At 44.8% G+C, this 27,449-nt stretch overlaps 3 protein-coding genes and 1 long non-coding RNA gene across 8 annotated transcripts in view; 2 read left to right on the forward strand and 2 right to left on the reverse strand.

Annotated features, from left to right (window-relative positions):
- Positions 1-8,244, reverse strand: part of LOC104143948 (carbonic anhydrase 13) — a 23,949-nt gene extending 15,705 nt beyond the window's left edge. Inside the window, exon 1 of one of the 2 annotated variants that reach the window (XM_068933122.1) lies at positions 7,318-8,244. In XM_068933122.1, coding sequence (XP_068789223.1) covers positions 7,318-7,348 — 31 coding nt within the window. In that variant the 5' untranslated portion in view covers positions 7,349-8,244. The remainder of the gene's footprint in view (positions 1-7,317) is intronic. The other variant, XM_068933121.1, reaches the window with a different exon arrangement.
- On the forward strand, positions 8,174-12,990 carry RBIS (ribosomal biogenesis factor). The gene is made up of 3 exons (XM_068933123.1): positions 8,174-8,461; positions 11,334-11,450; positions 12,824-12,990. The coding sequence occupies exons 1-3, from the start codon at positions 8,360-8,362 to the stop codon at positions 12,890-12,892; spliced, it is 288 nt and encodes a 95-aa protein (XP_068789224.1). The 5' UTR covers positions 8,174-8,359; the 3' UTR covers positions 12,893-12,990.
- A 557-nt stretch (positions 12,991-13,547) lies between these two features.
- On the reverse strand, positions 13,548-26,900 carry E2F5 (E2F transcription factor 5). Of its 3 annotated transcripts, none has more exons than XM_068933120.1 (9): positions 26,743-26,900; positions 22,000-22,109; positions 21,171-21,332; positions 19,920-19,963; positions 18,357-18,421; positions 16,453-16,720; positions 15,533-15,733; positions 15,032-15,076; positions 13,548-13,686 (listed from the first exon to the last, which is right to left on the reverse strand). In XM_068933120.1, exons 1-9 carry the CDS (start codon positions 26,866-26,868, stop codon positions 13,577-13,579), a joined length of 1,131 nt encoding a protein of 376 aa, XP_068789221.1. In that variant the 5' UTR covers positions 26,869-26,900; the 3' UTR covers positions 13,548-13,576. The 3 variants fall into 3 exon arrangements, with proteins under 3 accessions (XP_068789221.1, XP_009672971.1, XP_009672972.1); XM_009674676.2 differs by lacking the exon at positions 26,743-26,900 and adding an exon at positions 26,273-26,628; XM_009674677.2 differs by lacking the exon at positions 26,743-26,900 and adding an exon at positions 23,758-23,832.
- On the forward strand, positions 21,254-24,544 carry LOC138066080 (uncharacterized). Of its 2 annotated transcripts, none has more exons than XR_011139297.1 (3): positions 21,254-21,341; positions 22,831-22,957; positions 23,381-24,544. It is a non-coding gene; the product is annotated as an uncharacterized lncRNA (long non-coding RNA). The 2 variants fall into 2 exon arrangements; XR_011139298.1 differs by lacking the exon at positions 21,254-21,341 and adding an exon at positions 22,038-22,170.
- Positions 26,901-27,449: the final 549 nt, after the last annotated feature.

Raw genomic sequence — 27,449 nt, forward strand, 5'->3', positions numbered from 1 at the left:
CTTCCTATAAGGTTAAGGTAGTAAACAAGATTTAGTCTAGAAGAAAGAAAGAAAGTGAAAGTATGCAGGGCTGATGAACTGTCAGTATTATTAACAACACAGTATTTTTTTTCTCCAGACTTCTCATTGGTAAGAAGCATAGTAATCTGCATAATAAGGAGAGACTAGACATTAGAAAAACTTAAACACGAGCATCAGAAGCTGAACTTATAAAATCTGCATAACTGGAAATCCTCGTAATTCCCTGTACTGAGGGAAATTGATCTCAGTTTTAGATCAGCAAGCTGATTTGCATCTTTTTGGGTAGCTTAGTATTTAAACATGCCAATGAAAAAGGATTAGAATGGAGTACTCCATGCCCAACATCAAAAGGCATCATTTTTCAGCCCTCAACTTCAACAGAACTGAACCCAGCTCAGAAATTCGCAAGTGCTAAAATAGCCAAGTGCCACAATGAGAAATCAGGAAGGCTGCCCTTGGGGCTGGGGGGGAGCAGCTGCAGAGCCTTCTTGGCAGTCTGGCAGTCTTCACAGAACCACAGAATGGTGGAGGTTGGGAGGGACCTCTGGAGATCATCTAGTCCAACCTCCCTGCTCAAGCAGGCTCCTCTAGAGCACATGGCACAGGACTGTGTCCAGACCCAAGGAAGCAGATTCCACAACCTCCCTGGGCAACCTGTTCCAGTGCTCTGTCACCCTCACAGTCAAGAAGTTTTTCTTCATGTTCAGATGGAACTGCCTGTGGTTCAGTTTCTGCCCGTTGCCTCTTGTCCTGTTGCTGGGCACCACAGAGAAGAGTCTGGCCCCTCCTGTTTGTATCCTCCCTTCAGGTATTTATACATATTGATGAGATCCCCCCTCAGTCTTCTCTTCTCCAGGCTGAACAAGCCCAGCTCTCTCAGTCTTTCTTCATAGTAGAGATGCTCCAGTCCCCTCATCATCTTGGTAGCCCTCCGCTGGACTCTCTCCAGGAGTGCCATGTCTCTCTTGTCCTGGGGAGCCCAGAACTGGACACAGGACTCTAGGGGAGGCCTCACCAGGGCTGAGGAGAGGGGCAGGATCACCTCCCTCCACCTGCTGGCAACACTCTGCCTCATGCACCCCAGGAGACCATTGGCCTTCTTGGCCACAAGGGCACACTGCTGGCTCATGCTTCACTTGTTGTCCACCAGCACTCCCAGGTCCTTCTCTGCAGAGCTACTTTCCAGCAGGTCAGCTCCCAGTACATACTGGTGCATGGGGTTATTTCTCCCTAGGTGCAGGACCCTGCACTTGCCTTTGTTGAACTTCAGGAGGTTCCTCTCTGCCCACCTCTCCAGCCTGTCCAGGTCCCTCTGAATGGCAGCACAGTCTTCTGGTGTGTCAGCCACTCCCCCCAGTTTTGTATCCTCAGCAAACTTGCTGAGGGTGCACTCTGTCCCTTCCTCCAGGTCACTGATGAATGCATTGACCAAGACTGGGCCCAGGACTGACCTCTGGGAGACACCACTAGCCACAGGCCTCCAACTTGACTCTGCGCCACTGACCACAACCCTCTGAGCTCGGTCATCCAGCCAGTTCTCCATCCACCTCACTGTCCACTCATCTAGCCCACACTTCCTGAGCTTCCCTAGGAGGATGTGATGGGAGACAGTGTCCAAAGCCTTGCTGAAGCCCAGGCAGACAACATCCACTGCTCTGCCCTCACCTGTCCAGCCAGCCATTCCATCATAGAAGGCCATCAGATTGGTTAAGCGTGAATTTCCCTTTGGTGAATCCATGCTGACTACTCCTGATCACCTTCTTGTCCTCCACATGCTTAGTGATGACCTCCAGGAGGAGCTGTTCCATCACCTTTCCAGGGATGGAGGGGAGGCTGACAGGCCTGGAGTTTCCTGGCTCCTCCTTCTTGCCCTTTTGGAAGACTGGCGTGACATTGGCTTTCTTCCAGTCCTCAGGCACCTCTCCTGATCTCCAGGATCTTTCAAAGACGATGGAGAGTGGCCTAGCGATAACATCCGCCAGCTCCCTCAGCACTCGTGGGTGCATCCCATCAGGGCCCATGGATTTATGGATGCCAAGTTTGGACAAAAGATCTCTAACCTGATCCTCCTCCACCAAGGGAGAGTCTTCCTTTCTCCAGACTTCCTCTCTTGTCTCCAAGGTCTGGAATTCCTCAGGACTGGCCTTAGCAGTGAAGACGGAAGCAAAGGCAGCATTCAATAACTCTGCCTTCTCTGTCTCCTTTGTTACCAGGGCACCCGCCCCATTCAGCAGCGGGCCCACATTTTCCCTAGTCTTCCTTTTGCTATTGATGTATTTGAAGAAGGCCTTCTTGTTGTCCTCGACATCCCTTGCCAGATTTAATTCCAAATGGGCCTTAGCCTTCCCTGTCACATCCCTGCACACTCTGACAATGTCCCTGTATTCCTCCCAAGTGGCCTGTCCCTTCTTCTACCTTCTGCACAGTCTTCTGTTTGAGTTTAGCCAGGAACTCCTTGTTCATGCATGCAGGTCTCCTGCCCCCTTTTCTTGACTTCTTGCTCATTGGGATGCACCATTCACAGGATCCGGAACTCCACCATCTCACGGTCACTGCAGCCAAGGCTGTCCCCAACCTTCACATCTTCTTGTGTGTTAGTACAAGGTCCAGCAGCACACCTCTCCTCATTAGCTCCTCCATCAGTTGTGTCAGAAAGTTATCATGAATGCGTTCCAGGAACCTCCTGGCTTGTTTGTGCCTTGCTGTGTTGTTCCTCCAGCAGATGTCAGGGTGGTTGAAGTCCCTCATGAGAACCAGGGCCTGTGATCGTGAGGCTACTTCCAGCTGTCTGCAAAAGGCCTCATCGACTTCCTCCTCCTGATCAGGTGGCCTGTAGCAAACACCCACAACAGTGTCACCTATGCTAACCTGCCCCTTAATCCTTACCCATAAGCTCTCAACTGGCTCATCGTCCATCCCCTATTCTTCTGAGCATCACAGAAAAAGAAAGAGTGAAGGAGGAGTTTTAAAGACCAGCTAAGGCTTACATTTCAGGTAGAACAAAGGCATGGACCTTCAGTCTTGAATTTGTTAGAAAGTAATTTTGTTAATGACTTAATTAACTAAGCCCATTAAGCAAGCCACTAGTAAGATAGTCGATAAACATCTTGCTGGCTTGAAATATTTATTTACATATTTATGTATTTAAGAGTAATTCTTATTACTTCAAAAACGATGGTCAAAATCATTCAACATTTTAATTAAGCATCATTTAGCATATTACACAATTTTAATTGTGTTTAGATTCTGGCACCTTGTAGTTAGAGATGCAGTGCACAACTTTACCCATTTAAGAAGCAGCATACCTTAGTGCTGTGATTTAGGACGCTGGGAAAAAGCTTATTGCTACTTAATTTCCAATGCGCTTAGGGTATTGCTAAGCTGAGCAAAGGTAAAATATATTTATGCGCTTAATTACTTGGTCCCATTGCTCTGGCTCAGCAATAACTACAGTTATCATACAGTAAATAATATGAATTATTTGTGATATAAATACTACCCACTCAATTAAAGTTTATGCAAACAAAGTATGAGTAAAAAAAAAAAAAATCCCTCATTGGATTCCCCATATCAAATCTGCTCAGTTGTCTAAAAGGAACTTGGAATACAGAGACATGACTTCAGCATGCTACAAAATCCACAGGGATGATAAAAAAAATGCTCTACCTGAACATGATTTATCTAAACAACTCCACTCTTAGATAGAAAAAAGGTAGCATAATTTATGCTAAAACTATTTTAATCTCTTGGGTTTGGGACAGAAAGAGGACCCAAGTCTGTAATCCTACCATTAACTAATTATTCTACAACAAACTTCGGTTCTAAAAAGACACTATATCTGCACTTATACTTGTCCTTAGTTCAGATTATCAAAATCATGTTTTTGTTTTAGTGACTAAGTATCTCTCAGTAACAAGGGATTGCCAAAAATCTGGCCTTTTAACATATACAGGAAAATAACAGAAAGCTTAACGTAATTTTTCATCACTTACATAAAGCGGTATTCCTTACTAGATTATCCACTACCAATTTAGCAACAAAATTACCACTCTTGGCACTCTAGGAAAACTGTGGCTCAATTCACGACTATTGACCTCATCCCAGAGTAAACACTGTGCATGACCATCCAAAAATAAGTCATTACTGTTGGAAGATCGTGGACACAACATTCAATTTGAACGCACATCAGGCAGTCAGATTTAAACCAGTGGGACATCCAGGGTGAAAATTGCTTCTGAATTTGGACCTTAACTGTATGCCTCCATTTCAACACAATATGCATTTTAATTTTCCAGGTACATGTTTAAGATAGACTTGGGAATGTACAGCTCACCAATTTAGCTTCCTTCATTTTTTAATTTACTGAAGGAACTTGGTTACAATGAACGTATCTGAACATACGAAATTCCTTCTTGTTGATGGAAAAAATATTTTTTGGCCAAGAGATTGCATAGCAACTTCTGACAATCAAAGCCGTTGTGACCAGGATTCATGACAAAGACCAAGGCATCTGCTCTGGAGATGTGTGCCTTTATTTTGGACACAGAATTGACTATATGCACACCTCTGTCACTTTGAGATTAGGCTATCGCTACTTATGGTGCCCACCGGCATTGCACACTCAGTCTATGAACCGGATCTCATAATGAAGGCAGTTATGAACTTGTTAGGAAATACAACTCGCTCTAGCACCTAACGGCAGTCGCCAATTGCTGCTCTTTCTCCAGCTGGCATTAAAGGTGCTGAGTGTCATCAAGAAGCCCAGACAAAGCTGAAGCAAGCCTGGCAGAGACACTGAGGGCTACGGTTCAGAGGCGGTGGTGGGCTTGTACACTTGTATGGAGAGAGTAGGCACAGGTGAAAGCGTGACATTTTTTTCAATAGCTTGATATTATATGCAGGAAGTCTATTAGTTTGGTATGGCCCAATCTTTGCAGGATCACGTCGTCATTTATTTCTAATGAGAGCCCACTGCTCATTTTATCACATGCTTAAATTTGCAATGACTGCAAGAAAGTTTGCAAGAAATTTAGTTATGTGGCAGCTTACAATAATATTAGCACTAATGAAACCAATTGGAAATTCATAATGGGTAAAATTTAGTGGCCCTTTTCAAAGCGGGCATCAGAACTGCGGAATTATTCCCAGTGAGATAAGAATAAAAATCAAGAATTCATATCACTTGTTTTATTTATAAAACACTTGAGTGTTAGACTTGTAAGAGACCAGTAGACATTTTTGCAGTAAAATACAATATACATAAGTACCTTCCATACATTTGATTAAATAAGTCATAAACTAAAGGCAATCGATTCTGAATTTGTCTTTTAGCTAAAGCAACTGCCCAGCTATCTAAAAAGGAAATGTTATGTGAAGGGGTGCGGACATTCAGCTCCTTACAGGAACCCCGAGCAGCTGAGAGAAGCATGCACAATGCCATGCAGGCGCCAACTTTCAAGAGCTCAGTATTATGCCTCCGTATGCCAGCACCATCAAAACTACGAAGTAAGGACAGCGGCAAGAAAACAAAGACCAAGGTTTGCATAGAAATGAAGTAACGCCTCTTAGCATTTCAGAAATACGGGCATCAAAGCAGTTGAAAACATTTCGTTCTGTGTATACCAGTCAGTCCATGCCCTTATATACACACATATACCATACATGCGGACATGTGTGTGCAATATTTGAACGTTAACGTTACGGACAAAATAACTTCTGTTACGCTCATTATCGCTAACAGGGCAAAAGAGTGTTTCCCTGGTTTTAAAAACAAGCAGCTCTCTGCAAAAAAAGGCAAAAAATAAGCAATTTTATCTCTGCAAATAACAAATGCAGAATTTGAAGTCAATGTAGATGTCCTTCCAACTCTTCAGGAAGTCAACTTTAGCATTTGACTGCAGTCAAAGTTAATTAATTGTCCTCCGTTGCTACTTCCTTAGTTGCAAAAGCTAATCTTAGCGTCAGGGAAACTATCCACAGCCAGGTAGGGCGATGAAATTTGTCAAGATTCAGAGCAATCTCCTGCATCAGCAAAGCAAGAAACAAGCTTAAACCAACGAAGCGAACGCGTAAAAAGAGAAAAGCTAAGAGGGAAGCCTGCTGCCAGGGAAGCACTGGGTACCCAAGGCACCCCCCACTATCCTCCCCCGAGGGGCGATGGGGAGAGGATGGACTTGCCAAGAGCTACGCACCCAGCAACAGCTGGGGCCCCGGGGGGAGGCAAAGGCAATCTCCACTCCGTATATGTTATCAGCCAGAAAACAGGGTTTGATACTGGAGATGGGGCCTCAAGCAAGGTCCAAGGCAACTGCCTGATAGGAACTGGGGCACCCTCCCCTTCCTAGAAGCTGAGAATAGCCAAGGAGGGGGGCTAGGACAAGGGAGGGAAAGTGGGCTTCTTATCTGGACCTTGCAGGTGAAGTCCACAGCACTCTTGGAAAACACATGGAGACACAAATTTGAAAAACAAGCCCCATTTTGCGTCTCGGAGGGGAGGGGTACTGCACACTGCACAGTATTAGATAACACGCCTAATCGTTGCAACATCGCTACGATCCACCACCACCCAGTTTTTCTGGAAAAGTCTATCCATCCAGAAAAGGCTGAACAAAAGGATCGCGAAGGAAAGGCAGGACTTGCACTAACAGCATTCCAAACGCTAAATGATCGCAGAAAGGAAACACACTCCGGTATGTGCAAGTATACCCATTATGTCCTTTTACTACCATGCTCTTTTATTTCTCCGTGCGCTACCACAGACAACGCAAGGTTTCATTACTCCACCAGAGCTGACTCCCTTCAACTTACAAAAGCCCGTCGATTTCTGCGTGCGGGAACTGCGCGCCGGTCCGCGCCCCAGAGCGCAGCCGCCCGCATCACCCACCGCGCAGAGCGCAGGCAAGTCTTTAAGGCGGCTGAGGAGGACGCGGTGCGGCTCCAGAGAAGGGCCAGCTTAAGGAAACTAGGAAACAACTCCGATCTAAAAGTTTCTCCTCTTAAAGAGGTGCACAGCTGCAAGTCCAGCTTGCTCCGCTGATTCTCACACTTCGCGTTTCCCACCGGCGAGCGCAGAGCGCGGCCGGAGCCCCGCGCTGCCAGCACCGTAGCTCCCACCGGCGCGGCCGCCGCATACATACGGGGTGGGGGGTGGGGGGGTCCCCGCGGGCCGGACGGGGCCACCGGCGCCCTCGGGGCGAACGGGACAGAGCAGCCCCGCGGCTCCCGACGGCAGCCCGGCCATGCAGCCGCGGACCCCGCGCCGCCTCCGCTCCCCTCCGCGCTTGCCTTTTCCCCTACCGTTGTGCTCGTCGTATCCCCAGTGCAGCATGGTGCGTCGAGCCGCGTCGAGCCGCGCCGGGCTGCGCAGGGAAAAGCGGCCGTCGCGGCACCGCCGCCCGCTTTGAAGGAGGCGAGGGCGGCGACGCCCCGATGCTCCGGCGCCGATAAGAAACCTGCTGCGCTGCGCACCCGCGCAGCCCTCCCCCGCCCCGTCCCGTCCCGTCCCGTCCCGTCGGGGCTGGGTCCGCGCAGCCCACAGCCGCGGGGGCCTCTGCGAGGTGTGATGGGCCCGGAGGCATCTCCTGCCGCGGGCAGGGGCGCGCCTGGGAGCGCGCCGGCCCCCTCCGACGGCGGTCGCCGGCGGCGCGCAGCCTGCGCACGGGCGCACTCCTTGCGCGGAAACGGTGCAGACGGAATAAAACTGTCTTCCTGCAAGTTGTACGAGTTGTTTGACATATACGCAGTAACGCGGGCTGGGGGGGGTCTGTTTCTGGGGTTACGTCCCGGAGCGCTCCGCGGCCGCTCAGCGCTGCCCTGTACTCCTTGGCTGGCCCCGCGGCAGGGGTCCAGCGGCGGACAACTCCCCCCGCAAGGGCCGCGCTGCAGGTCCGCGTTTTATAGCCGGGGGCCGAGGAGAACGCGGGGCTCGAACCGGCCACGCCGGGGGAAGGGGAAAAGAAAAGAAAAACGAAAAGAAAAGAAAAGAAAAGAAAAGAAAAGAAAAGAAAAGAAAAGAAAAGAAAAGAAAAGAAAAGAAAAGAAAAGAAAAGAAAAGAAAAGAAAAGAAAAGAAAAGAAAAGAAAAGAAAAGAAAAGAAAAGAAAAGAAAAGAAAAGAAAAGAAAAGAAAAGAAAAGAAAAGAAAAGAAAAGAAAAGAAAAGAAAAGAAAAGAAAAGAAAAGAAAAGAAAAGAAAAACCAAAAAAACCCCCCCAAACCCCTGCGTTTAAACAACCGCGAAGCGCGGCGCGGGGCGGAGCGCTGACGACGGCGGCGTCATCGGCGGCGTCATCGGCTCCGCGCCGCTGTGACGTCAGGCGCGGGGCCAGGCGGCGGCGCGGGCATGGGCAAGAGCCGGGCGCGGGCGAGCGTGTTCCGCCTGGCCGGCGGGAGGGCGGCCAAGGGCAAGGGCAGGGCGAAGCCCGTCACCACGGGGCTGCGCAAGGTGAGCGGCGGCGGCGGGGCTTGGGGAGGCTCCTCGGGGGGCTTCTGCGGGGTCCCCGTGCAGGGAGCCCGGGAGGCAGTTGTTCCTCCGGGCCGGGCGGTTGGGTGTAACCTTGGGTCTTTCCGAGAGCGGCCCAGCCGTTGGTCAGGCCTCGTGGGGGGGGAGGGGGGGAGCAGTGTTCTTGAGTAAATAAAGCTGTATTATGAGCAATACGCTTCTGGATAAAAATTCAGTTAGAATTAAAAATAAAAAATAAAAAAGACTTTTATTTGGAGGGAGAAAAATCCGTCTGCTAACAGCTGGATTGTGTTCCTAAGTACACGGTTTGCAGCTGAAGATTAGCGCTGTGCGTTGAGGTCGTTACCTTACAAAAGGGAAGCGCAAAAAGGTCCCGAGGTCGTTACCTTACAAAAGGGAAGCGCAAAAAGGTCCGCAAACACCCTGTCACATAAGACCTCGAGCTGTTTTCCTTCAGGGTGGTCATTTAGAAAGCATCTGATAGCATCTTAGGGTGCCCTAGGGAATGTGATGCTAAAGACACCAGCAGTGGTTTGAAGAGTTTACCTTTACTAGGCAAACAAGACTCTCAGCATCTCTGCTGGTGCAATAATTCAAGCTGTGATGTAGCAAAAGGGCTAGAGCCAAATGAAGAGTTAGAGGTGGGGAAGCCGTGCTCCTCGGCTCTGGACCCTGCTCCCCGGCTCACCCTGCTGCAGCTCTGGCAACTCGTTGCACAGTAGGCGATTCGGCCTGCTAAATCAGCAGCAAAAGCAATTAAAAATGCAGTTTGTATTTTTCTGTGCTGGACTGGTGACCTGAACCAGTTTAATGATGGGCAAACGCCAAAAGGCAGCACGTACAAGGTGAAACATTTGGGGGAGAAGAACCAGGAAGGACAGAGCCTCTTGTGATCCAGTAGCCGTCTGTTTTTCTCAGCTGTAAAGTGAAACCTGCCTGGCTGGGAGCGATGGAGGGGAAAGAGGAATGGGAGTGATGTGAGCAGGACTTTTCCTCTTGGTAGGAGCAAGTCTTTGTATTGCATCCTCTTCTCAAGGCCTGCCTCCAGCCTCAACTGCGGCATCTGGTCTCTCAGAAGGGCATCCGATAATAAACGTAGAAAGTTAGTGGATTAATGTTCCCAATATATTTAGTTATAGTGTGGTGGGCAAATAGAGTTTAACTAAACAGCAGCCCTAAAAAAGGCCCTCTCAGATTTTCTTCTGGAAGATAAAGCTGCTTGACCAGTGAACCTGGTAGACAGACAGGAACAAAAAAACACTCTGGAAAGAAACAGGGAGCCCCAAAGCAGTTTAACGTTGCTGGCGTCAGATTTCCTTAGTCTAGAGTGTTTTGTGTAATAAAAGCAGAAACAGGTTTGAAATCATCTTAATGAAAAGTCAGTATCTCATTAGGAGTAAAATTTTATTCTGTGTGTGTGAAGCTGTATTCTTTTATTCATTAGGCCTTTGGGATTTACTTACCATTAACCAGCATAATGAGGTGCTCAGAAAAAATTCTTTAAAACAGGTTTACTCTTTAACAGATAAAAGCCAATTATAACTATTCCAGCAACTTTTGATACAGACACACGCACTAGCTACAGAGCCACTTCCTACGGAGATGTCCTTTCCAGAGTATCAGAGGAGATCAGTTCTTTAAACCAACAGTACCCTTGCAGTGTCATTGTGAGGCTGGAAGACGTTAGCAGGCCCTAAAGGCCTTGTAAATTGAGCTGCTCACAGTCCCATCCACTCTAATTTGAGCTACGAGCTGAATCCATATTTCTTGAGGTATTATGAATTAAACTGCTACTCCTAAATAAGCTTGTTTGATCAGCTTCTTGCCACTGCCTTATTACTACTCTGATTCTCTTAGTGACTCATTCAGAATTATATATCCGTGATCTGAAATTAAGGAAACATTGAAAGCAACAGGCACAGGTGTAACGATTCATGGTTTGCTTCTGTCCACCCGTTTTGCTGCGAGGTGAATTGCCGTGGTAGCCTTTGGAACAGCAGTAGGTATCCTGAAATCTGGGACTGCCTGAAGAAGCGTGAGCATGCTTCTGGAACATTTGGCAGCGTAGTATGCCATCATCTGGCTAAGATCCTGTTCAAAACCTGGTGCTTCAGAAGCAAGCAGGGTCTCAGCAGGGCTGAGATCAGCCAAATCTTTCTCTCCTGCAGCAAAGTAAGTGTCTATGGCCCCAAGTATCCAGCCAGCTCCTCTACTACAGATTATTGTCCCCAGAGAAGATCACAGCATGTCTATGTCTTAGTTGTTCCCATTCAGAAGCAAGCATCTTTGTGAAAAGAGGAGTCCAGAGAGCAGATACACACCCTGTTCTGCATAAGCTTCTTTAAATACCATGGCAAAGTCTGGTAGGCGTTGTTGGTCAAACCTGCCGTAGGAACAAGTAGGACTGCAGTGTGTGACGCTGAAAGGTAAATTGCTGGAAAAACTCAAAATGGTCTGATCATTTATAAATTAAGGAAGGAATCCTTCCTTGAACTGTCTATGTTCACTTACTCCAGCTAAGAGGAACTGAAGGTGGCATGGCTTACCTACATCTGGGCTTGTTTCTGGACCAGAAGCATCATCTCCCTTTCCAACAGAACAAGTTTAACTGCTTTCATAATTGTCAATTTATTAGAACATTAGTAATATCATAATATTTACATGACTAGGTGGTACAGTGAAGTACCAGTACATAAACCCAAACCTAAGACTGTTGCTTGCAAAAAGCAATTTTGGAAGATATGCATAATACGTAGACTCTCTAATAGTTACACAGAAATGAGGCAATTTCACAATTTGCCAATGGAATTTCAGTCTAAAATACCAACTTCCAAGGCTTTTTTTCTCTTTACAGATAAATATTGTAAACGATGAGAAAGTTCGAGCACTAAATAAAGCATTTACTGAAGTTCAGAAAGAAGTAAAACAGCTATCAAAAGGCATCGCAGCAGAACCTCAAAAGGGACAGCAGGTAATTGTATTTTCATTTCCCTCCTCAAGTTTTTTTACAAAGTGCCACGTTCAAAGCATTATGCTCCATCCCTAAGACTGCAGACCATTCATGCTCTTGCTCTAGAGCTATAAACCAGGTTTATTAATTTCAGTTATGTGGTAATGTTGAAATCCGGTTAGCAATCTGGTTAGTGATACAGCAAGTGCTATGTAACTATTAAAGTCAGAAGTGAAGAGGGTGGGCAGTCAAGCCCGAATGTGCTTCCTAAACATTTCAATGATTCTCCAGCTTTATTTCTGATGCATTTTTTTAAAGCCAGTTCCAGGTACAGACCCTTGATTTGAGGCTTGTGTCTCAACATGAAGAGACACAGAAAGTAAAAGGGACTCTTCCTGTACTGGTGCTTCCTACCCAAAGCACCAGTAGATCTTTTGAACCAAACGGCTCTACCTCTTTCTGTTCCACATTCCTAAGCCTTCATACTCCCTTATTAGAACGAACAACATCTGAAACGTAACAGTTCCTATACAATAACTCTTGCCTGCAGCACTTCAAGACAATGTTTTTCTCTTGCTTTGTCTAGCCGAGCGCAGTAAACAGGGCTAGACGGTCTAGAGCACTGGCACACCATTTAATTGCTGACAAGCTCCTCCTTTTGCCAGCTCTCTTTGATGATCTGGATGTGGTTTGGGGGACAGAAAAAGCAATGGCCCGGGTGGAAATAAGGATGAATCCATGCTGGCTGTTGGGGTAAAGAGAGGGATTAGTTCAATAACGTGGATGCAAGTTTTATTTACTGTGCCTGGGGTAGTCAAGTTTCTGTATGGCTGGGTGCAACAGAACCAGCACCAAATACCTTAAGAAGCAGCTGAGGAAAAAGGAACTGCAGGTGACAGTGCCTCCAGCATAGGATGAGGCTGAGCAAGGGTGTCAAGGCAGCTGGTGCCATTGGCCTTAGCCCTGCTAGCTTGCACGTGCCTGGGAATTCAGACTACGCTGCTCCTCATGTGCTAATTCGTGACAGAACCATGGATTTGATCACCCAGGCTGCAAGTAATAGTATTTCTTCCATGGTTTCAAAGTTAGGCAGTCCAGAGCGTAATTCCCTCAACTAAAAGCTCAGCCTGTTTCCATCTATGTTACTGGCACAATGTTTTGTCTATGTCCTGTAGCATACAGTACCGGCTGCTGATCTGACAGATTTAGTGAATCCCGTAGTCCTCCCCAAATTACTGAATTATGACTACAGAATTAGCCTAAGTTAAATATATCAAAGACAAATGATTCTTCTAGACAGCAGGTACTTCTTAATTTTTTTTCCTCCCAAGCAGTTAAAAAAAAACAGGAAACGAAATTATGCTCTACTTTAAAGTGAAACTTATTATTTTCAGGTTTCCGAGCATCTGGAACAGGAACCAGCAAACGTGGATGCTGCCACAAGCCTATTATCTCAATTGTAATGCATAATAGATGATGCAGAGATTGCAAGAAATGAAGAGTGCACAGAGCGGTTGCTTTGTTTGTACAATTTTATTAAAAAAATCTTGTTAATATACAAGTATTGGCACACTTTAATACAAACTACAAACAGACCTTTCCTATAATCTAGGAAAGCGGAATGTCAGAAGTCAGTGTGAGAAACTTAAAGTGCTAAAACAGAAGGCACTTCACAAAATTCGTTCACTGAAACAATTTAGGATAACTCAAGCTGATGTCCTTCACTTTTCATCTTGGCAGTGAAAGCTTCAAAACTGATTGAAAGGTTATTGATTGAAAGGTATAGAAAGCTTCTTGGCAGTCAAGCTTCAAAAAAATGCTGATAACTGTGAGCAAGAAGCCAAATCATTTTTTTTAAATGATCAAAAGGCTATAAAGCATTTTTGCTTTTCTTACAAAAGAAAACTTGAAATCACTGGATTACACGAAAGACACGCAGGTGAAAAAAATGCCAGAATTTCTGATGAAAGCCCTTTTCTCTGGTTGTTCCATTTGTTTTGTGAAGTAGTTAAAGGAAGCAAAAGGCAATATACTCCCAGAGTCAGTGAAGTAAGAAGTTATACATTCATTATTCAAATACTTAGGTTATGAAGAAGTCTAGAATGTTATAGTTAGAGGTAGATAAGATAGTCTGGTTGACACAGTATCTAATAATTTAGTATCTGCACATCAAAGAGATCACAGACTCCTTCATTATCATCCAGGTTAAAGTTGTAGTCATCTCCGGGAGTAGGAGAGAGTCGTAAGAGGGGAAAAACTGTAAAGCAGGAATAGTTTAGTTTAAGTTAAAACACTTCCGGAATATCAGTCCTATCTCATTATTCAGCATGTCTGTCATCCTCAGTGCCAGGTTTAGTCTTAACGATGAAAATATTGTCTTGACAATCTGACAAGCATGCTGGGATATGTGCTAGGAATACCTGTATTGCCTTACAACTAAAGCAGTAAACGATATGTCTCCCTTTTTTTCCTTAATGTTGTAAGTGACTTTGCTGGGACAGGGTGATGGCTGTGGAATATAGACTTAATCTCTCCTTGTGCTGCAAAGAAGCTGCTGAGCAGCTTCTGAAATTTCCATCAGAGCGCCATCACTTAAAAATGCATTTCCATCTTCCTATTACAGCACTGTAGTCTTCAAACATTTATCGTTTCATGTAAGGAAGCTACCATTGTCCCCATTTTACAGATGGAAAATGGAGGCTGGCAGGCTCCCTGTGTGCCGCATTTCTAGCGTGGACCTCAAACAGTCTGGGCAACGCAAAAAAAAGCCTTAGCCCTCGTGCCTTGCCTCAGGAACACAGTAATCTAATGCAGATGAGCTGGGCATGCTGTATCTGCTCTAGAAGTTCAGCCTATTTCCATTTTGGCTACCTATTTTATTGACGCGTTCACGTAATCCTCTCTGCCCTCTTAGATCTTATAATTGCAGGGTTCCTCCTGGATAAACCCTGAGGTGGTCTGCTCGAATTGCAGAGAGTAACACAGGCTGCTCACAGAACAGCACAGGTACAGGGAAAGATGAAGAATGCCAGCTGAGTTCACCTCTTTGCCTGGCACCCTGATGTCAGTGCAGCAGGGAGCACACGAACTTACTAGCCTCGGCTCAGTTCTGCATTCCCGTTGCCACTGAGGCGCAAAAGCACAAGTGAGTCACATTTGTCTGTTCTGCCAGTGTAGCAAAGTTGGCCATATATCAGTCTGCGTGCAGGCAGCCCCAAGTATGTGCTGAAGTATGTACTTAAAGCTCCTGCAGGAAGCCTGGGGCAGAACAAAACTAAACTGGACTTTTTTTTAAGGTAGCATCCTAGTTATCAGCCGATTCTCTTTGTTCCTGAAGTAAGTACTGTTGAGTTACTCATGCAGGCAAGTGCTTGCTGGATTGAGACTTTTGCATTTTGATTGTTAAATAAAACTGTTACAGGGGAACTGAAAGGGGAGCAAAGACCAGAATGTCAAGGATAGAGGTGGCAGTACAGGGGAAAGAAGTAGTTTCATACTGACTCTTGGCATCAGATTTAACAGATGCCTACCAAGAGTACCGTTCATACGAAAAACATGCTACTGCTCGTCATTATTAAAAAGTGAAGATACTGAATACTTACCATCAGAAGACATGAGTTCATCAATAATATCTCCACTGATAGTTCCTGTGAAAGACAGGAGCACGCATTTATGGTAGCTAATGCCGATTCTCTGCATTAAAACACTGAATTGCAAAAGTACAGTATGGCTCGTGCACACTGCAGGAGCTGTGGAGATAGTTAGCGTGTCGTATATACATAAAAGATATTTGTCTTTTTATTTCTCAGTTGTTCCTGCTAAATTTCTCCCCCTCTCCTTGTGCTGTACAGGTGATCTCTTATAACCTTAAAGTTGGGTGCACTACAAAGCTTATTTGGCAGCAGAGGAGGGTATTTTACTCAGAATGAGACTGCTACTCAAAAGTGGCTTACTGGCTTCATTAGGAGGTAGACAAAGGCCTGTCGTTTTCTCTGTGGAAAAAGAGTTCATCCTTACCCCTGGATAACTCATTGGTAAATTGGTCACAAAGAATGGCTCAGGAAACTGCTAAAAGTGTTAAAATAGTAACTGTTTCTTCCTACCTGCAGGCTCATCCATCTTTGCTATGTCAAATGAATTTGGCTTGAGAATACAGTTAACATCCAAAGGGAGCAAAGCCTGATAGTCATTTGAGCTAGTTGTAGCTTGGGCGACATCTCCTGAAAGGCTGGGGTATAACACAGAGTCGGGAAGGCTGGAATAAGGAGTTGCTGAAGTTGCACTGTTGTGCTGCAAACTGCTGTCTACAAAGAGGGAAAAGCATGTTATAAAGTCCGTTTTGGTAGAGAGGAACACAGAGCATCTGCACCCAGCTTTGTCTCACTGGGAGAACAAGATGGATGTCAGGGCTGAGGTGAGAGTGTCTCCCCTTCTTAAGTCACAGGCATAATTTAATCAGGACCCCTCAGAAATGTAGTTTGCTATATTGATAGTGTTTCCTTAAGTATTTCTATATTGTCCTGCCATTATTATGAAAACAAACTAGGCCACATGCAGGCAGTCTCTCACTGGGATCGTGCAGAAGGTGGTGAGCAATCTTGTGCACAAAAGCAGAAACTGCTGCCTGTATTGTCAGTCTCATTAAAAGATGCGTGTTCAAATCATATACTACAGAGGTCGGTAGTCTCGTTCCACACTGCATGCATTCATTCTGGAGAAGCATCTTAGAATATTTTACAGGATCACATCCAAAATCTTTTTCGTATAAGATGATAAGCTACCATGGAATAATCTGCTTCAACAGATGAAAGACAGAAAAGGAAGAGGCTTCTCTGTAACTTCCAGAGAGCTATTAGTAAGCTGTTGGGGTACCTTCTTAACAGAGAGCTGCTATGTTATGCAAATTGTTATCTGCCTTTCCTTTATCTACCCCCTTTCTAACTGCTTTCCTTCCTCCAGTCCCCTTGCTCCTCCTACCCAACTGAAATGAAAAAACAAACAAAAAAAAAAAACCCAGACGTACCTGATGGCGTGTCTACAACTGATGTTTGTGGTAAATGTTGCCCCTGGTTAAGACCATGTTGTTCTGGTGGATTCTGAGTAGTGGTAGTAGGTTTAGGAAGAGTAACTGGAGTTGCAGGTTGAGATGGGGGTTGTGCAAGGTCATCAGGTGGAGGAACTGGAAACACCATGGGCTTGGAGGAACTTGATTCTTTATTTATAAGCAGCACATGGATGGGTCCTGAACTACTTTTAAGATTAATCTGGTATTTCTTTTGTCCATTCTGTCCCTGTGAAGTTGCATATGAGGAAAGTTACAATTCCTTGAGAATCTGAAACTTAAAATAAATAACAGCAATTGCATACAGTTATTTCCCATAGAAAGTAAAGAAGGTGTTTAAATAGAATTCTCAAATTGATGTACTTTTACCTTCTAGGAGACAAGTGCAGTGCTCTTCTAGTCAGAACACTAGGAAGAGATAACTGACAAGCTTATCAGATCATATTGAGAAAGAAAGAAGTAATTTAACACAGATGCAAGTGACCCAGTAAAAAACAGACTAAAAAACCTGTTATGTGTTTACCTGACCAGAATGCAGTTACAGAAGACAAAAACATACAGTCCTGCAAAGTGCTTAGCTGATACTGAATTCGCGTTACATGAGAGTTGTTGCAAGGCTACATCTTATTAATAGCAGCAATGATAAATAAGGATTTCTGTACATTTAGATTGCTTCCTTTTAAACTGAGCTTCAGAATTATCTTAATTGGGACCAAGCATCCAACTACAGTTGAATATCCCACTCAGATTCAGTGAACACAGAATCACGAGTCAGTAGAAACAACGTCTTAGCTGATTTGCCAGGTCTTCTCATTGACGAGTTATTTGAACAATTTAGCTAGCACTAGCTTCCTGTAGTACAGTCTCAATGAGACTGCTGACCCCACAGTGGTTAATTCAGCAAACAGGTTTTCAGCAAATACATTCTGAAAAAAAGGATGAGGAAAGTGGGAAGGGGGGAGGGAAGGGGAGCCAAAGCAACAACATCCAATTTGAAGTTGCAGATGAAGACTGAGATGAGCTATTTTAATCCTCAACAAAAGGTCAAAAAAAAAAAAAAATACTATAGGCAACTCTGGTCACATAGAGAAACCTTACCATTGCCTGAACTGTCTTTAGCACAGATGGGCAAAGACCATATCACTACATCAGCTTCATGGTTCTAGTTGTGGATGTTGTTATGACATCAGGGCGTGCTTAGCCTCACTAAAAATAGCTTGTGGAACTTGTCACATGAATATCATCCTTCTGCAAGCATCATGGGTGGCTAACATGCTTCATACCACCCTTTATCGCAACTACGTAAGCCCTATTTTAAACAGAGCACTACAATACAAAAATTAAAGATGGACAGAGATAAGTAATTTGACTTCCTATTTTAATCCTGCTCATTCAAGACTTCTGGCTAAAGCAAGACTGCAGTCTGTGTTGCTCTATCCAGTCTAGTGCCGTATGACTAAACATATTTCTACAACTAAATCTAAAAGGTTTTTCGTATGGGATCTGAAACAGGGATATTAACAGAGAGAAATTTGACCTACAAAAGTCAGTGCTAATAAATTCTCAAGGGAATTCAAAACAAGTATGCCAAGCTGCAGAGTTGTAACTTTTAGGAGTAAGAGAAAAAAGGGGGCAGAAAAACCTTCCATTACATCTTGTTTTTAATGGCAGATACAATTAATATTAGTCTATCTAGGTGTACAAAAAGTTCTTTTTCCCCATCCTGCCCCTCCACTCTCAACTGAGATCATCTTATTTTTTTTCTTCTCTCATACATGGCTAGAAATAAATCCTCAGCTCTGATGTAGCTCTTCTTTTCCATTGCCACTCTCGAACACTTAGATAAACAAGAAACCAGTACATACCATTTCGGGTATAGGTACTTCTAACTGTGTACCACAAGGTGCTTGAATTGCTAGAAGTGTGTCTCCTGGTTAAATAGCAATTTTTAAGAAAGTGTTAAGTGTGCATATTTTTTCTGAAGTCTTGCATGGTATGTACGGAAATGAGATATGGTAATTCTCTAAGGCCACTTAAAATACTGCAAAATTCTAGCATAAATAGAAAGGTCGGGGTGGGACGCACACCATCCCTATAAGATCCAAGTATATCACATAATATAAATCACAGTGCTCCAACACTTAGACCATGGTTGCAAGGACCTTTTCTTGCAGCAGGGCCAGATTTGGTATCTTAGTATTTCCTTTACCTGCTTGTTACTGTCCCCAGATCTCCCAGTTGTGTACATAACATGCTGTGAAAATAGGTTATTTTTCAGCTAAAACAGTTCTGTGATAAAGCTCACTTCACGGCTGTGAAAAATGGTGGTAATACAGAGAGAATGCACACGGGCAGGAAAAAAAGTCTTACTGGTGGTCTTCCGTGCCAGCATTTCCAAGTGTCTTAAGTTCAAAACTTCTGCAGCACATACCACTGAGATGTAAAAGCTGACTATCAAATTCTCCTGTAGCTCACCGTACGTGCACTACAATTTACTGGTCAGGAGATCACAATTATATCAACATACTGACACAAACTGCTGCAGGTCACTCACTCATCTGCGCATCGTTCTCCTTTTGTCCACAATTTGGAACAACGCTTTTCTCTCTCTGTCTGATACGAGATATTTACATGAAGTACCACGTGACTGGCATTACTAAATGCCTCCATATTTTGTAATTCCTAACACTTATTAGTAAGAGTTCGTTTTTGTTCAACTCCACAGTACCTGTCTAATCTTGCACTTTTATTCAAAAACAAACCCCACCTTCCTTGTCTCAAAGAAGCAAGAGATGGTACTAAGCCTCAATGAAAGCTGAAAAACAATCTTCCCGTGGGTAACCCCCTGATCAGGGAAGGACATCAAGGGAAGTAATCTCTGCCAGCAATTCTTGACAAGTTCTTCACACCTCCTGTACAGAAGGACTCCTTTTGCTTTGGTAGCAATACTGCATCTTTGAAGTTTAGCTGGCTCCACTTATATAGTATTATCAGGAACTCCTCCTGGCTGCAGCTGCCACCAGAGAATGTTATGAAGTTTGGACCTGCCTGGTCTTTCTGGTGGGTTGGACCAACATGCCCTGTACCTCGTTCTGTTAGTCTCCTGAGGCAAGCTGCTGAAAGTATGAATATATTTTAAAAAAACAAAAAATCCAAAAAATAGTGCTCTGAAAATAGCTGAAACTCCATTCTATACAATTTGTGACAACAACTACAAAATAAGTTCCTTTATCTGCCAGAACTCATAGGTCATGAATACTATGAGGGACATCTCTTTACTCCGGATCACTACTGAAAACATGCTCAAAGTTCAGATTACTTTCAGGGAAAAAGCGGTTTCTAATTTCTAATGTTACTGGAAGATACAAAACCAAAGCAATACATACAGGAACATTAGGAAAGCCCTAATTTGCCTAGCAGGAACTTACCATTGAAGCAGTTACAAATATCTTCATGGGTGACATATGAAAACGTAATTTTTGTCAAGGAACAGTTTTGTTCAAACAACATGAAACTGGTATTTGTTGCTCTTTAAAAGAAATTTGTCCAAACTGAGCCTACACTATAAACTTGCTGCTGTTACTCAGAGATGTAATCAGGGCATGACTTACGGCTGTCAGCTGTCAGAATGGCTATTTAAAAATAGAACAGTTCTGTATTGTAAAAATGATTCTATGTATGTGAGGAAAATACTAGAAGAAGAAAAATGAAGTCGCTTGAATGAGCTTATTTTTAAATTGAAAATATGTGCATTCTTGGTTTTAAGAATACCATTTGCCTCATAGACTTGACAATGGAGAATTCAACTATGTATTCGGACTCCCCAGAATCACGGAAATACACTACTATAGGTGGCTTGGGCATGCACCTGCAGTCCCGCCTCCCTGCCTCAAGATCGGGCCAACTATTAAGACATTTCAGACATTTGCCTTTCCTGTTCTGGAGAAGCTCCAGCGATAGAGATTCTCCCTGGGAGAATCAAGTCTAGTGCTCAACTCTCCTGTCGGACAGTCTTCCCTAATAGCTCACTTAAATCTCCTTTGCTACAAAATCCATCTTATTGGAACAGTTTCTGTAGAGCAACTGCAAGTAATTTTAAGTACTTATCAATGTATTATAGATAAGAGTACCTTCCTGCTCCAAATCCCAGATGTCTATTTCGCACACAGTATCTTGCAAGACAGCTAAACGCATAGTTACAAGTAATGAACACAGTGTAGCTGGAACTCTCTGCTTATGGGGTATTTACACATAGGATACTTTCCCAGTTCCAGTCCAAGCAAGCTTCAGCACTTTGTCAACTCGATTTACCTTTGGGAAACAGCTAAATCTTTTCAAGAGAAGGACACAACACAAAAAATAGTAATATAAATTACTGCTAAGAAAGTGTAAAGTGCCTAACAGCAATATATTTCATTTAAAGCCAGACACCTGGATTATATTATGGATTTAAAAATTATTGCCATATATACATGTGCCAGATTATTTTCAGAACAGTTATACAGGTTACAAGTAAGGTCAGGTAAGCAAATTTTATGCTTTTTTAATGTTGAACCAAAACCAGAACAAAAATGATCCTTCCCTTGCTTCTGCTTAAATGAACTACATTATGCTCTACCACATAACTGTTGTTTTAATTGTAGTTCCAAGATGTGCACAATGTTTGTTTAAAAGGATATTGGTGGTTTGTAGAGTCATCCATAACATTCTTGATACTTTGCTGTAGCCACAGTTTCTGCTGATCCAATTCTTTTTCTTTTAGCTCTAGATCTTCAATTTCAGCTTCAAGATACCTCAGTCTGTCTATGACTTCCTTTGTATTGCAGCCAGCACCTACTCCTCTTAAAAAGGTACAAGGGTTCGTGAAACCACGATATGTGAAAATCAAAAGCAAACAGGCAAAGATCATTTGTGAAGTCTACTTTACACATTTAAAAAAACCTACCAATTCCATATGAAGCAAATGAATGTTTACTCTCCCAGCAGTGTTTTAAGTTTAGAATTTTCATTTTTTCTGTTAAGATCAAATTTAGAATTCCCTTCTACCTAGTTTTATATTATTTTAGAACATAAGTTTTTCTGTGTTAAATTTGTAGGACCTTTTTCCTTCCCCTCTCCCTAACTCTTCAGCTTGGCTTTTCATCTTCAGTGGCTCATGACAAAATAAGCGCGGCACACAGGCACAAACGTAGGTCGAGACAGTGTGTACCAGTACCTCTCCCAGGTTCACGTAGAATAAATTTTTCAACTGTAAGTGCTAGTTATAAGGTAGCAGTACAAGTTTCCCAAAAGTTTCTCTCATATATGCTTCAACCTGATTTCACGTATCAAAGATGCAACTTAAAGGGAAGACAAAGGGCATACGCAACTTTACTGTGATTCCAGTATGTTGCATTGCTCATTGCAGAGGACGACATTAATTCTTTGTTATAACATCTAGTTAGAAGTGGAAGGAAGCAATTTTTGTTGCTCTTGAGCATGTGAAGATACGCAACAGGATTGACTTACTTCCACTGAATGCTGTTTTTTGACTTTTTCTCAATCAGATCAATTCCTTCCAAAACGTTGGTGATATCATAGATCCTTCTCTTCTGTCTCACAGCAAGAGTATCAGCAGCCTGTTAAGGGAAGAGTGACAAGTGTCAGCAACTTGCACACTGAGGGCAAAAGACAGACTCAGTAAGCCATTTCCCTGGGCGGGGCGGGGGGGGGGAAGACACTAAACAATAATTCTGTAACTCTGAAGGGAGAAGGCTTATCTTTTCAACACCTAGATGTTCATCATGAATTCAAAAGCTGAGCGCCTGCTTTGAGTGGCACACAAGAGTGGCATACTAGTGCCATAAAGCACGTGAGAGCAGCCACCTCTTTCAAGGCCTGCTGGCCTATCTTTGTCAGAGAGGAAAAAGCTCAAAAATATTGTAAAGACTGTGTTTGGAACATGCACTCCTCATCCTCATAGAAGAGCTTGTAATGTTCTTTTTGGAAGGCAGGAAAAAGAGTAGGAAAGACAGACAGCGACACCTGGCCATGACACAAGCCTCTGAAGCCAACAACATTACCTTTATCATCCCTCCCTCCTTACGCTCAAGATATTGCGGTCTTTGATTGGATTAAATTGTGCTTGGATCTAAAAAGACAGGGCTGTAATTTCACAAAGCGGTTGAAGAAGAGCCAGAATACAGCACTGTCTTATAACATTTCATTGCATGAATCCCCACTGTAGTATACCTGAACTCACTCAGTCTATCATACTGAGTACCAGGAGCCATTTCAAGGCTACCAGAACCCTCATACCAATTATACTGATGATCACCATTGTCTCAATTTCGCTTTTAGATTAAAGCTCGCTAAGCTGTGTTTCTCCACGCTGTCACAGCATGGCACTCCAATCAAAGCATACGCTCTCCGTCAGCGGAAACACATACAGATCAGCATGAACAGAATCACAGAGTGATCAAGCAAAGTGAGTATCTGATGCAAAGACTTAGCATAGAATAAGCAAACCTGAGCTAGTAATGCCTTCCATACCCTAATCTTTTTGATGGTATAAACTGGCTCAGGTTCAAAGATATTAGCTAAAAAGAGAAAAAACAAAGAGGAACCTGACTCTGTAACTAGTCAGGGTACGCAGACAGACATGCTCCCTGAAGAGTTTATAATTGTCGTATTAAGCAATCAGAAAAAATGAATTAATAGAGAGACTGCAAGAACAGCAAGAGAAGGATAGTTGACAAAGGCTTTTGCATCCCAAATTTGAACTAGTCTGTAAACCCAGCTGGCATACATACGGCTTACAAAGCTTACAAGTCAAACCTTCAAAATCTAGCAAGTGACAAAATTAATGCTGCCTGTGCAAGCTTTAACCAACATCTTGTATGGTTCATAGGCTTCAGATACACCAACTCCTTACACTTCTATAAGCTCTCTACATCATTCAATGCAAAGAATGAACAGCACACACTTCAGCAGCAGCTATTCAGTTCATTCTGATTTTTTCTCATTGTTCAACATATGGACCCTTGCTCTGCTGCCTGTGGTTTGAATCATGAAGAAACCGCTCTGGAGACAGATTTCATTTCTTCATGAGATTTTCTAAAATGCCTGTCTGTATTTTATGTGAACGCTTTGCTAATGTTAATGTATTTTCAGAATGCTCCTGTGGTTAAAAGATACTGATATACAAACTTGTAGCTACAACCAAGTATATTCAGATGTTTAAAAAAATCCACTAATTTTGAATGCCCGACCTCAGACGTTTCAAACCTGGAATACTCTCAGTACTCCAAATTCTACTGCACTTTGCATGTCTGAAGCACAAGCTCCCGTTAACATCAGCGGTGGAGATTCAGCACATTTGCAAACCAGACTGCAGAATCCCAGGTCAGAGACTGAGAAAATGAAGGACACAATTAGTTATATATGTATTTGGCTTGACTAGCACTATATACAATTTCATCACAGCTATAAAGTCCACGTACTTACTACAGAATTCCAACTGCAGAGAAGGCAAATTAGGGCCAGTCTGGAAGGTTTAATCCAGCTATTTACTTACTTAATCTAATTATCGTCTCAAAATTGTATAAGGTATTTCACAGGTGTTTTAGAAACAAATTGAAATGTTCCTCCTCTCTAACTCCAGCAGTTACCAACGTGACATCATTTGGTATGCACACAGTTCAGCAGGGGAGTTCAGATTCTCCACACAAACCAGTCACTAAGTATTTAAATAATTAAAAAAAAAAAAACCTCCAGAGACTTATTAGCAAATCTCCTGTTGTCAATAAAACTGTTTTTTAAAAACTTACCATTTTTCAGCCTATGCCAAGTGGTTGAAATAGATCCAACCAGCACAACAAAGGGCCATCCACTATAACGGCTCTGCTAAAATGGCTCCTTCTTCCAAATCATTTGTACTTGCAATTATTTCATAAAATATTTATAATGTAAAGCTATCACTCTGCAGCCATTCTTTCCAATATCTCCTCATACTTTGAGTAAGTATGTATACAAGACAAATATCTGACTGTCTTATAAAAAGGCTCTTAACTACAAGTATTTCAGCGTGGTGCTTAGCTTCTGTGCATATTCAGATCATGCGGCTTCTAGAATACAGAAAATGTGCTGTTCAGCACAGTTTCGGCTGCACACATACATATGCGCACAAAACTCTGCCGCCGCCCCCCCCCCCCAATAAAAAAGGGATAATGGAGAGCTTAGGCACATTCTTAGGCAACTTTTCCTTTGCTCCCTGGTTGCTGACAAAAGGCAATAGAGTTATCAGCAAGCACCGCACATGTGCCGTGTTAACACTGAACGGTACAGGAATTTGCTAGAGCACGGTGGCAGGGGTAGCAATGCCCGCTTGATCCCCACGTGCCAAAGGGAAGAAGTGCTGCATCTCACAAGCCTGTGCCAGTGGCAGATGACAAGGCTCTTCTCCCCAAGAGGACTGCCACCAGCTTGGTGAGAGTTTTACAGCAAACAGTGCGTTTGGCCAGCAGTATGCAAGAGTACTGAATATCACTGCATGCATACATATTAAGGGACTATAAAATTTAGGCTTATTTTCTTCTCTTCCTTGAGCAGCACAAGCGTAGGGCAGTTATTATTCCTAAGAAAGAGAGAGAAGCGCGTACACATAGGTCGAGTCAGCAGAGTTTACGTTGCACAGGTTAATACACTGCTCCAATCTAAGAGCCTTGTGGTCACTGAGGAAGCTGCTGCCAACGAGACACATGAAGCCCCAAACATCAAACTAGGTTTTAAAATGCTAATGGCCTAGAGCGACTGAGAAAGAGAGGCTAAATATAGAATAGGAATTGTGGAAAATTAGGGAATTCACTGATGACAAATTACAGTGACATTCTGGTTTCCAAGGAGTAAATAACTCATGCTCTACCAAAACATCAAGAGCAGTGAAGTTCAAATCTGAGTTTAACAGTGACAGCAGGAAAGCAGACCGGGTAATCAGACAGTTTTCCCATCTTGTTACCACGTGCTGACTACCTCACCCGAGCAGCAGTCTAAAGTGCCACTCTTAGATCTGCGCTTCCTAGGCATCAGTGGACTAAACAGAAGGGCCTTCTGCCCTTCTCGTTCACATCCTGACTCAACTAAAGGCAGGGAAAGAGCTTGAGATCGCATCAGAGGCATCTCCCTTTCTACCAGCAGCACAGGAGGAGAGGAGAGCGGGGATCCAGGTCTCTTTGTGGGGCACAAGCAGCACAATGAGGCAGGACAACCTTTTCTCCCTTTTCCTTTTGCTTTCCCCTCTTGATTACCAGTTAGACACTTCAGATAGTTCTACGTTCAGCAACTCATCAATTACAGGGAAGAGAGAACTTTTTCCTGTTTTTTTTTTCCCCCCCTTCCGCTTCATCCCTCAATTTCCTTAGCTTGCCTCCTTAACTAGACTGGCTTACACAGGCTTATTCAGAGACAGTTATTGGACAGTTATGAAGTTATTCAGGAACAGCTGTTTAATTTTAAAATGAACGTTGTAGAATTTAAATTCTAAGTAAAGAAAATCCTCGGTTCTACTCCCACGATTTCTCAGATGTTGACAGGGAAGCATCCAGCGCCAAATGCAGCCGAAGTTAAGCACACAGAACTAGCAGTGTCTCTTGCCCCACGCACAGGACCACGCGTCACTGTTTCACATGCCCCAAGCAGCATTCTACACACCGCTTAACACTAATTTTTATTGAAAAAAGTTGTGTGGAGAACTTTTTCTGATTTTTGCAACGCCCGCTGCCCTTTCCCCGGCTGGGTAACCTACCACGTTCTCCGGGCAGTTACCGCCAGACAGGAACGCCTGCCCCGTTCCGTTACGGAGCCCAACTGTACCGACCACATCCATCTTCTTCCGCCTTTCAAGCTAGAATTTCTGCCCTGATGTCTCACACACCATGAACCTTTTTCCAGCTTCTCAAACGGACCGGGAAGATCTCAGAGCCCGTGACAGATGATAAGCTAAGCAACCCCTGAGGCGCGGGCAGCTTTATCTCCGTTTCACACAAGAAATAGCCAATTCAACACAAATAGGTTCATCGCTTTTTCTGTGTCACGTAAGTGAGCTGACAGCGCCAGCCGGGGGGCCGCCGCCGCCACCACCGCCGCGCCCGCCCCGGCCCCGGCCCCGGCCCCGCCGGCAGCGCTCGGGGGGGCGGCGGGGCCCTGCGGCGGCCACGGCCCGGCCCCGCCGCCCGCCGCCCGCTCCGCTCCGCTCCGCCCCGCTCCGGCCCGCACCGCTTTGAGGTCCAGCACGCCGTCCTTGGCCTCCTGCAGCAGCGACACGAACTTGGTGGTCAGCAGCCCCAAGCTCTTCTCGTGGCGGCTGCTCCCGCCGCCCGCCGCCTCGGCCGCCGCGGCCATGGTGCCCCCCCACCCCGGGCAGCGGCGAGCGGGGCCGCCCCGCGGCGCCACGTGTCGCCGCCGCCGCCGCCGCCGCAACGGCCCCGAGCGGCCCGCGCAGCCCCCGGCCTGGGGCAGGCCTGCGCGCCGCGGCAGGAAGTGACGCGCCGCCGCCGCCGTTGCCTGGAGACCGGCCGGCTCCGGTCGGGGCCAGCCCGCCCTGGGCCCCGTCCGCCGGCCCGCGCCCCTGCGCGAACGCCCCCCGCAGGCCGGCGGCCGAGCGCGGGCCTTCGCCCACAGCCGCCTGCGGGGTCGGCGGGGAAAGTACCGCGGCGTGGGAGTGCGCGTAGCGCCGCCGCTCGGGAGGGAGAGGGGCGGCTGAGAGGAGACGGTCCTGAGGTGTCGGAGTGCGTCACGGGCGCGGCCTGCGGCCTGCTCTTGCCCCAAAAGCCCCCCCCCCCCCCCCGTGCGCACCTTTCCTTACCGTTGCTGTCTCACGCTCTTTTGTCTGCTTTTAAGTTATTTGCCTGAAGTTCGGAGCAAGTTAAAAAATGACATTTTTCTGTTTGTAAAACAACACCTTAGAAAGAGTTTTATTAGTC

Source organism: Struthio camelus, chromosome 2 (genome assembly GCF_040807025.1).
Source record: "Struthio camelus isolate bStrCam1 chromosome 2, bStrCam1.hap1, whole genome shotgun sequence".
In the NCBI taxonomy this organism is placed as follows: domain Eukaryota; kingdom Metazoa; phylum Chordata; class Aves; order Struthioniformes; family Struthionidae; genus Struthio; species Struthio camelus.